Source organism: Leuciscus leuciscus, assembly GCF_965113295.1.
Source record: "Leuciscus leuciscus genome assembly, contig: HAP1_SCAFFOLD_506, whole genome shotgun sequence".
In the NCBI taxonomy this organism is placed as follows: Eukaryota; Metazoa; Chordata; class Actinopteri; order Cypriniformes; family Leuciscidae; genus Leuciscus; species Leuciscus leuciscus.
In genome coordinates this window covers 1-11,194 of record NW_028118233.1, presented here as the reverse complement: position 1 = coordinate 11,194, position 11,194 = coordinate 1, and the positions used below count along the sequence as shown (strand labels likewise).

Sequence of the window (11,194 nt, the reverse complement as noted above, 5' to 3'; positions counted from 1 at the left end):
TATGGCTTTACTAAACTGCCCCCCTTTGTGCTTAAAAATGTGCTGTCAGCTATAGCTAAACAATCATGCATTTTGTGTTAGCAGCAAGGATTAATGTGCTTCATATGAATAATGGTATTTGGGTGAATATATGGCGTTGTTTGTATTTAGTTTGCGTATACTTTCGGACGTGAAACTATTTACTATAGTAAAGTTTAGTATAGGCTACGGTATTATAGTATTTACGGTTAATAAATGCTACATATTACTATAATTTTTATATTACCACAACTATAGAATAACAAATAGTATTTCCTATAAATTACTTTAGCCTACTATTTTTTCATGCTGACAATAGGTGCTTAAAAATAAGACTAGCCTACCATTATATATATATATATGTTTTGACAAAGTAAAAATGGATGTATGTACTCCTTCATAGTATCTGCAACCACTTCCCCAAAGCATTTTGGAAAAGTTGTATTAATATTATAATTGTGTACAGGCAAAATAGTTGAAAATGCTACAAGAATACAAATAAAATGTGGTCATTCTCTACCTATCTGTCAGTATGTTTGTGTGATGTCATCCATGAGACGTCTTCATTTTTTCCCCCCTCACCATCCTCAGTGATGGCACCGTCCATATGGTATATGCCATGATCCAACAGTTGTTTGCATCCATGTTTTTTAAAAAGCAAAAATGGTGTTATCTTTGCCACAAAAGGCAAATTAAATAATTAACCACGATTATATTCCATTTCACTTATTAAGCCTATAATCCAAAGGTTCAATGACATCATCACTGAGCGTGCAGTATCAGGTTTGCAAGTTCAGCTAGACTATGTATTGCATGTGATCTTACATGTGTTGTAACAAAAAAATCGTCAACGTAGAAAATATGTGGTGAACAAACGTGTACAAGATAAAAATGACAAATTATAACAAACTGAAATAATGACGATAATTGTTTTACTAAAGAAATTAAGAATCAGTCAGGCAGTGATAGAAAAATCAGGTTCAAGGTTTTATTATTAACAATGGGGAGAGAGCCTGGCTTCAAAATAGATTCACAAACTTATCTGACTAGACCAGAGAACCTCAGATTTAAGTTACTTCTTTGAAGGGAGAGTCAATTACTGGGCCCAGCTAACTTGAGCTACTCAGAGTCAGGAGACCAGTTTGTGCAGTGGAGAGAAGAGAATCTATAATTCATCATCTGAAGAGGCATCTGTGGAGACATGCTCATATGGGTCTTCATCCTCATCCTCATCCTCATCCTCATCATCTTCTTCTTCAACAACAGTTCCACCATTCCCATTTACCACTATTTGGGAGTAGGTTTCTTTCACAGCTACCAGGTCTGTTTTGAGCTCCTCACATTTTTGGAGGACAGCACTGTGCAGGCCATGGTAAGCTTGACCAGACAGTCCTGAAGGGTAGCCTAAAAATCAAATTGGGATATACAAAAAAAAGCAATTAACCAAAACATCATTATGGCAGTTTGTATGAATTATCATCTGCAAGCAGTTTAATATAACTATATGAAGTAAACAGCATTAAGAATTTAGTACTCACTCTGTGTGGCCAGGTCATCTGATAGTACACTAGCCTGGTCCTTCAAGGCCCTGCAGGTTCTTGTAAGATGAGTCCAATGTTGTTTCATTTCCTCTACAATTATAGCCTCTTCCTCAATCAGTCTCTCCAGCTGCATCACCTTGTCAAAAACCTTCTTCTTCATGCCTAAGGAAGTGTCAGGCTCTATGAAGACAAATGACCAATTGAATTAACCACCATATTAAAATACTACCTCTTAATGCCTTTTTGGGAGTAAAATCCAATAATGGTACAATTCTCTGTCCCTACAACATAGGCAACAAGTGATTGGTGTTGAATCTACAGTGTGGAAAAAAAAAAAAAGGGCGAGCCACCTTGACATTAATCTGAGGAATTAGACCTTGACTCACTTTCTCTTCAGTGTAGTTAGAGTTGGCAAAAACAAAACAGTTTAAAAATAAAAATCTAAAATTGTCTATCCCAGATTTTCCAAAACAAATGAAAAGCACATGGGCCTCTTTCCTTTGAAAGTCGGAGTTTAATGAGGTAAGTGTTTAAATGAAGATTCACTAAAATTATCAATGTCAGACTTTACATACCAGAATCCCAAGGCCAGATAGGGCTTTCTGTTGCCAGAAGGTCTTCAATCGAATCTACAGATTCTGTGGTGGTTGGAAGATCATTGTATTGGGATATGGCATTATACAGCTTTTTCTTATCCTCTCTAATCCGTCTTCGGATCTTGTGTCGCTGTTTGTTACGGTCTGCAGCAAAAAAAAAACACAGCAAAAAGAATTAAGGAGGATATGCATAAAGTTGGTCATTGTGCTAATGGACATCCAAAAGGCGCCTTACAAATTATGTTATAAAGCTCACATATCATCAGTGACTAAAAATGCAATTGTAGAATATTTTGACTACACCTCTGGTCATTTAACCATAATAAATAACCTGGAATGTGGCCAATGTTCAAGTAATGCAGGGAGTTGGGTGATGGTAACATTAGACATATATGATGTAAGATGTGATCAAATTTAAAATTACTTAGTTATAGCTATAGATATCACATTTTAAAATGAACTCCACAAGTACATGAAGGCTACTTACCGGTTACTCGATACAGATCCCTCTTTTTCTGCTGGATGCCCAAGAATAGACCTTCAATCAGATGTTGCAACGCCACTGGATCATCTGTTCTGAGGTCATCTGGTGCTGTAAAGTATTTGTGAATGTATTTGATCAGAATCATGCATTTTCTTCTATCAAAAATAGAACAATTATACCATTTCTATAAAACACCTTATACATGAAATATGGTAAAAGGAGGATTCAATAAGAAGAATGTAGTAGGAACACATGTAAAAAAAAAAAAGGACATCCACAAATGTTCTACCAAAGAATCTGAAAACATTTGTTCAGTTTGCTCATTTTTCAAGGGTGAATAAGTATTATAAATTTGAGGGAGAAAACTACATCACCTAAGTTTAATTATTAACTTGGCATTTCAAGCCCTTTCTTCGTTGATTTCCACTTTTGTTGTCGCGTGTTTTCTCAGCGTGCTCCCCCTACTGCTGTGAGGAGTATATTTCACAACACTGGCGTAAAAAAGTAAAATAAAAAACACACACACACTCACACACTCACACACTCACACACTCACACACTCACTCACACACTCACACACTCACGGCACCCTCGTCTACCTTTCTACCGCTGCTCAAGTGCCTTTGTTATTATCGGAGCCGGCCAACTTTAATCACGTGGAGCTTTGTCTACCGAGGTGGGTAATACATCATACACAGTATAACCTGGAATGTGGAATGTGGAGTGTGGAGTGTGTGTTTATGTTGAATTGCCGTAAAGCAGTTTGTGTTTTTCGCTTGTTCTCGCTTCTCACGAGACTTCCTATTTCCAACTTACCGGGACATTAGTCCCCATGTTGCAAGGTTGGTTTTCCGCCTGGGAACGCTGGGGGGTGCGGGGAAAGTCACCATTGTCACCAGAACAGGTTATTTAACCAGCCAAATGATTTCTAAACGGTTTTATTAAGTTGAAATAGTAACCAAGTTCCCCTTTAAAAACACAGTTTTTAGAGAGTTCCCAATCATAAGCTTTTTAATATTGTTTGGTATGACCACTTAACATCACTTAAGAGGTCAGGTGTTAAAACACAAACCAGCATAATAATTTTTTTATTTATGATCATTTTCTATCGATAGGAGACAGCAACAAGTACATACTTACTGTCAACTGCCCACTGTCTCACATCAGTGACCCACTGTTGCAGTTCCTCATCAGACCTTTGCGTGCACTTCTTTATAGCCTCAATGTCATCTTTGACTTCCTTTGTCTTTTGGATAGTCTCAAAAGAATAATTAATGGAAAGTCACACAAACCTTCGGCAATACTGAAATTATTAGATGCTTAGTATGTACAACATATCAGTGGACTTTAGTCAATTGAAATTTAACCTTCATTGATGAAATTATTATTTTGTACTTACCTTCAAGTACCGTGTAGACAAGTACTTGTGCAGGTTTCTTTTTTTCCGCTCATTCCATCCTCTGGCATGCAATGTGATCATATCTACTCGTGCTGCAATGATGAAAGGCTTAAATGTGCTTTTCAATTAGTGGTTAGTCACAGAGTATGATGAATGAAATAAAATAATAAAATAAAAAATAAAGCAAGCTGTTTTAACAATTACAATGCTACCAAAGCACAATACATGAGAACTGTAAAAAAGGACCACTTACCAGCCTTACTCATGTATTTTGTAGTTAGAGCCACACGGGACAAAAAGCTGTTCACTTGCTCAACTTCTTCACCAATCGTTGTGCCTGCCCCTGTTTGGTTTTTGCCACCCCACTGCACCTACAGCAAGCACACCAGATGTCCAAACTAAAAATATCAAGTTCATGGATGTCAAAATGGTAAAAGGCTTAGTTACCATATTGTTCGAGAATATACATTTACCTCACATTTTGTAGAGTGCCCCTTTGCATGCATAACTGAGAGAAATGGCTTCATCTGAGTTAAGTTTTGCATTTCGGGGAAAGCTCGAACCACCTTTTGAAGATACGGCCAATATCGACACATGATGTCAGTGCAGAAGAACTTGCAGTTTGTTTTTTTGGCCAGTTCCTTCTGCAGAAACAGAGGGTATGCAAATATCTCGCCCCTAAACATGTTCAGACCTCCAAGCAATATGCTGTGCCTGCAAACTGCCACCTCTAGGCCCTCTTCATCACATTTGGTATTTGTCTTTTTAGAGGTCTCCCTGGCTGCAGCCCATGTTGACGTTCCACAGATGCCTTTTCCATGTACCTGTAACAGTGTCATATCAAATATATATATATATATATATATATATATATATATATAATACACACACTAAATCCTGATTCACTGTGTACAATCCCAAATCTTTTGACAAATATCTTACTGGAATGGTCTTCTCACGAACACAATCAACAAATGTTGCTACATCTTTGTCATTAGCCAGAAAAACTCCATCAAAAAATGGTTGTTCCTCTGCCCTACAGGAAGAAAATATGTTAATGACAAAAAAATATTCAAAAGAAATATGGACAAAATAATGTTATCAATAATCAATATTTCAAAAAAAATGTCTAGACACATCTTTTTCATCAGCAGCTGACCAATTAATACTAGCACTTACCTTTTCTGTTCTATACTATTATATTTATTTTTCTGATTAAAAAAATAAAATAATACCTTGCTATGTGTAATGTAATAGACTACCTGAGACTTGTTACATCACGTGTATACTGTTGCCCTCTTGTTGGTCTGATTGCTTCTATTGTTCTTTGGATAAAAGCATCTGCTAAATGATTAAATGTAAATGTTATAATATACCCCTTTGTTTTGCTGAATCTGTATAGTTTTCTGTTTCCATCTGCAGACACAGCAACTGTATCTGGGGTGCAAGCTGGGCAAGAGAAGTGATCAATGCCGCAGAGTTTTTCTCTTTTATGACGACAATATGTCCATTCAAGGAAAGCTTTTTGGAAGACGTTGCCACAAATGTTACCACTCTGAAATTATACAAATTTGAATACAGTGACATGCCAGTAAGACTTGCATAAATGCAGAAAACAAATTACTTTCCAAGTCTTACCCTTCCAAATTGTTGTGAGCGCTGTTGTAACATTTTCACAAATGCTTGTCTTGAAAGCCCAGGTGCAGTGATCTTCAGGTCCTCAAACGATGCAAAGAGGTCTACCTGGTATATGGTTTGAAACTCGACAGTCCCTGGCCAGTAACCACTAAACAACAAGTCCACCACCTCAGGTGTCCATGATGCAAGACATGCTCTGCAATTCATCACTGGCAGGAACATGTCATAGCGACCTGCAAAGATTTCAAAAGAAAATAAATAAATAGTAAACACACTTTGGCTGCATTTACACTTGGCATTAACATGCGATCACTGTGATCCGCTCAAGCAGATCGGATAAGCCAATCGGGACACGGTGTGTTTACACCTGTCCACATCAAGTGGCTTCTGTATCTGGATAACAGATCGGATCTCACATTCCAGAAAAAAAAAAAAGGATTGCTCCGGTCGATCTGAAGTGGTGGGTTATGCTAGCCTGAATGCCAGCCTGTTCGGAAAAATAAAGTTGTCAAGACGGGCCTTATACGATGATGGACAGATGATCAACAGTAACGTAATCATCTACGTCACCAAAGAGTGCTTGGGTTGAATTTGTTTACAACAGTGGTTCTCAACCTCTGCCATGTTTCTATTTTAACCCTGAAATGGCACACCTGATTCAATTAATTAAAGGCTTAATGAGTAGTTGACTAATTGATTAATTGACTAATTCCTGTTGGGGAATTGAATCAGGTGTGCCATTTCAGGGTTAAAACAGAAACATAGCCTGTCAGGGGGTCCCTGCAGGAGAGGTTGAGAACCACTGGTTTACAACAAAGACACCTAACGGAGCAATATCAGACTCATTTTCTGACTAGAATCTGAATATGGTGACGTCAGGCTAGGGTTCTGCAACTTTAGGGTGCAAAAGCAAACATTTCAGTATATTTGCGAATCGATGTACTTCGCACACGTCTGTATCAAAAAACCACACAGCTACGTTCACCAATTCCTGGAGAGAGGAGGGGGAGTAAAGACAGTGGGTGGGTCTTGTGTGATGTCCACCTGTGAATCCAGACACGATGGCTGCATTGCATTTACATTACACTGAGATCTGATCACAATGCGTCCTCGACTCCCTTCGAACCCGGACACACTGATCGGATAACATTCCCATCAGAAGTGCGTTTACACTTGTCTTTTCAATGTGTATGTGGACAACATCCGGATACAGGTCGCATGTTAATACCAAGTGTAAAGACAACCATTGATACTTTTCAGACATCAGTCAGCAGGTTAAGCCAATAGACAAATACAATACAAAACATTGCAAGTCATACCATTTATACAGATGAGTACAACTGATCTTCCAGCTACAACAGCCAGGTTTTGAGGGTCACAATCACAAATTTTGTCAGGTTGTGTAATGGGCAGCAAACACACTAGATGAAAGGAAAAATATATTAACTAAAATAAAAACTTTCAAGTTTTTATAAGCTTATATATAAAATATATTTATATATAAGCTTTCAAGTACTTCTTACCTTGCTCATAAATGACGTTTTGGCCACTGAGGTCTTGCACAGCAGTTGATGGTGGGAGAGGTTTATAGAACCCATCTATAAGAGTCTCTCGGTTGTGAAAAACAAAATGTTGATGCGTAGAAACGTCACACTGGCCACAGTAACGGGGTTTCGGGAAACAGTCCTTGCACCTGATGACTGCTTCTTTCAAGCTGCAGTGATCACAAGGACCATAATGCACACAGTCTGAAGCAAGCAAACTGTCAAGGAGTTTTGGCCTTGCTTCATGCCAGCGTTCTTCAGACAAGGTTTTCCTCAATGCCCAATCATGAGATGCTGCTGATCTGGGTTCGTCACAATCCATTGCATTTTGGAGTAGCTGTAGTTGTAAATCTTGCAATAAAAAATAAAATTACATTACAACTCCTTACCTGTTACAAGCTCGTAAACCAAGAGCACAAACTCACAAAACATTAAACAAGTAATCTCTCGGATATTTGTACATTTAACATTTATCATAAAATGTTGCCACTTTTGTTCATTCAGAGGGACTTTGTGAAGACAGTGATACAGTTCCGATGGTTAAAAACATCTAAGCTAAACTTACCAATAATCTGGTGTGCATCTACATCTCCAAAATGTTGTTTGGAAGTTGCAGCTTCAGATGTGCTTGCAGTTTCTATAATTATACAATTTTAATGCAGTATCATGCAACCAACAACAAACAACCGAACAGATGCAAATCAACATGAAATGGGATTACTTATAGGGAATAGAAAGGGGAACTCTTTTCCACTGTACAGCAGCTCATATGAAAATGTATTTTACAAAATTACCTGTCTGTTAGTATAGACGGACTTCAGGGTATAAATGTCAAAGATATGTAATAGTAAGCAATATTTTTTTAGCAAACAGTATTTGGTTGAACACACTCCTACATGAAATCAACAAAAACAATTGCTTACCGAGCTCAACTTCTTGAGGGTTACTTGCAGAGGCAATGGTTGAGGCAACTGGTTTTCCAGATCGGTCTAGAGTAAAGTAAACAGAAAAAATTATTTGATTTACACAATTCTTAGTGAAAAATCAAAGGATCTAAAACCTCAAACCATACCTTTCTTTGGTTTGCGCTTCTCATAGACCAAGAATCCTTCTTGGTCTCTTTTTTTCCACCTAAGCTTATGATCAGTCTTCTTTCTTTTTTGTTTTTTAGGTGGTGTTTTGACTGCTTCCTCACTCTGTATTACTCAAACATAAGAGGTAGAACAATGACTCCGAAATATATACATTTTAAGAAGTAGAACAATAACATGATTCAGAATATAATTTATGGAAGTTGCAAAAAATACAAACAGTGGTAGTAACCAATTCCAATGATTCATTCTTTTCACACATTAGTGAAATACTGCTTAATGCAGAATGCGTGCTACTTAATTTTATACAAAATACCTGCATCTCCTCCAAATCAGCCATTATTTCCTCAAGATCACGGTGTAATTCCTCCTCCATATTTTTCTCTGGTGTAGGCTGATCAGATGACTCTCTCAGTCATTTATTTTTTAACACCTGAGGACCATAAAAAACAAAGTACACATAAAAACAAATGAAAATAAATGGGTAGTGGTTTGCAGAGGGTTTAACGTCCATGGTTAAGGTGGGAAACAACCTTGATGAGGTTTCTTTCCCTACCCAGGCAGTGCTTAAATAAATGTTTTCAATGCTAGGTAATTGGGTGCCGGTGATGCGTTGGTGATGCGAGTGTGTAAGGTCCGAAGCGGAGCAACCGCCTAGCATTAATCAACTCACCTGTCTGCGTTGTACTGCAAGAGGCAGAGATATAGTGAGATTACAGATGATCTCAATCTGATCATTCAAATCTGTTAAAATAAAGTTTATAATTAATTTATAAAAACAATACATTTATAAGAGGGTCAGTGACAATCTGAAAACAAATCAACGCAGCATATTTTAGCAAGGGAACTGTAACCAAATTGCTATATAAACCATAGAAACTCCAGGCAGAGTAGGCTCACAAAGCCAAGAGCAACAATTGTTAGAGCTTGTTGTGCTTGGCTAGCGTTGCTGGGAAAGCGGAAACATCTAACTACATTAAAGCTGCTACATTAAAATGCATACACAATATATAAATAAATGTAGTAATACGCACTCATATGCAATTATGGTTATGGCACAAGTTGTTGCTACATGAAAAGACTAACCTCCTGTTCCTTGATAGGCTAAAAAAAAACCTTTAATCTTCTTCCTCTTTGATATGACTGGAACCTGCAAGCACATGCAAAATTGTTTTTAATGTTAGGCATTTGGCTAAACGGAAATGTAGTTTCTTACTGTGAAAACAAAAAATATTAACACCATGATGTTGTGCATTAAAAAAATACACGTTTGTACACGCAGTATTATGGCATCACGTACTTAATTGGTCGACAGATTCATGGGATCTGTAGTTCTATACGACAGATTAAGCTCATCTACATTTAAAGTAATGCATATCTCGAATTTGTTTGCAAATATGGATGCGCTCATAACTGGCGATATGATGATAGTGTGTATTTGCAAATATATATCGTTCTGACAGTTCAGGGTCAGCTCACTAACGTTATCCACCAAAAGTTAACTAGAAAAAAAATACTACAGGATACGTAACGTTAAGTTAATCGAAGGGCATTGCTTTCATCGAGAATGCTCACATGATTTTAACGTCACATTTACCGTTAGGCTACAGAAAACGTAAAAAATGACCTGGCTAACGCTACCTACTTTGGGGTTCTGAGGATGTATGCGGATGTAACTTTATGAACTTCAGCTAAATCACCCAGGCCTGTCCCGTTTATATACTGTCTATGGGCCTGTCCTACCGACATCATGAGCTCTCACGTGATTCTAACGTTACATTTACCATTACAGCAAACATGATTCAGTAAAACAACACATATCACTAAAATTTACCACTGAAATAACAGTTTTATGTTAATGGGATATAATAGTAGGATATAATATAGGCCTGCCTACCACATACCTCTGCTCTGACTGTCGATCGCAATGTCACATACAGTCCTTCTCTTTAGCGACTCCAGTGGACGTTTGTGTTTCAAAACTGTAGCAATATGTACCGGGTGGTACATATTTGTGGCGCTGCAAAAAAGTGTGCAGAGGTACGTATTTCCCATGAGACCAGGTTGAGAAAATATGATCATATAACACCGATTTTATCATCACTGCATTGGTTACCTATAAAGTTCCGTATTAATTATAAGGTATTGCTACTGACTTATAAAGCCCTAAACGGCTTAGCTCCAGTCTATTTAACGGATCTTCTATCGCCCTATAATCCATCGCGCTCTTTAAGATCACTAAATTCAAGGCTTTTGGTCATACCTAGGATATCCAGAACCACCAAAGGAGGGAGAGCATTCTCACATTTGGCTCCAAAACTCTGGAATAGTCTTCCTGATACTGTTCGTTGCTCAGACTCGCTCTCCCAGTTTAAAACTAGATTAAAGTCGCATCTCTTCAGCCAGGCATTCATATAATCCTACAGTTCAAACTACAATCCGGCCTCTAGCTCATAAATGCCAGAGGAGAACTGGCCCCCGACTGAGCCTGGGTTCTCCCAAGGTTTTTTTTCTCCATTAGGTCACCTGATGGAGTTTTAGGACACCATTAGGTCACTTGATGAAGTTTTTCGGTTCCTTGCCACTGTTGCCTTTGGCTTGCTCAGTTGGGGATATTTTGGGGATATTTAATTTAATTCGAATCAATAAATTCCTCTTGAAACAAACTTTGTTGTATTATTTTAATTTAATACTGTGAAGCTGCTTTGATACAATCTGTATTGTGAAAAGCGCTATACAAATAAACTTGACTTGACTTGACTTGACACCGATAAATATCGGTTCCTGGATGCCCCTCTTTCCCAGGTTGGGTTGTTCGGCGACACGGTCGAGAGCTTTGCCCAACAGTTCTCGGCCGCACAGAAGCAGATGGAGGCCATCCGG

The 11,194-nt window shown here is 37.9% G+C and overlaps 1 protein-coding gene across 3 annotated transcripts; it reads right to left on the bottom strand.

Annotated features, from left to right (window-relative positions):
- Positions 1–984: 984 nt before the first annotated feature.
- Positions 985–10,373, bottom strand: LOC309491740 (uncharacterized protein). 3 transcript variants are annotated; one of them, XM_082190772.1, is made up of 20 exons: positions 10,209–10,373; positions 9,398–9,461; positions 8,985–9,055; positions 8,628–8,744; positions 8,293–8,416; positions 8,144–8,209; positions 7,786–7,857; positions 7,200–7,571; positions 6,996–7,097; positions 5,677–5,909; positions 5,415–5,593; positions 4,981–5,074; positions 4,512–4,862; positions 4,292–4,409; positions 4,039–4,130; positions 3,780–3,897; positions 2,643–2,747; positions 2,135–2,299; positions 1,557–1,739; positions 985–1,422 (listed from the first exon to the last, which is right to left on the bottom strand). In XM_082190772.1, exons 4-20 carry the CDS (start codon positions 8,685–8,687, stop codon positions 1,184–1,186), a joined length of 2,673 nt encoding a protein of 890 aa, XP_082046898.1. In that variant the 5' UTR covers positions 8,688–8,744; positions 8,985–9,055; positions 9,398–9,461; positions 10,209–10,373; the 3' UTR covers positions 985–1,183. The 3 variants fall into 3 exon arrangements, with proteins under 3 accessions (XP_082046898.1, XP_082046897.1, XP_082046899.1); XM_082190771.1 differs by having other exon boundaries at positions 10,216–10,373; XM_082190773.1 differs by lacking the exon at positions 6,996–7,097 and having other exon boundaries at positions 10,216–10,373.
- Between the last annotated feature and the right edge of the window lie 821 nt (positions 10,374–11,194).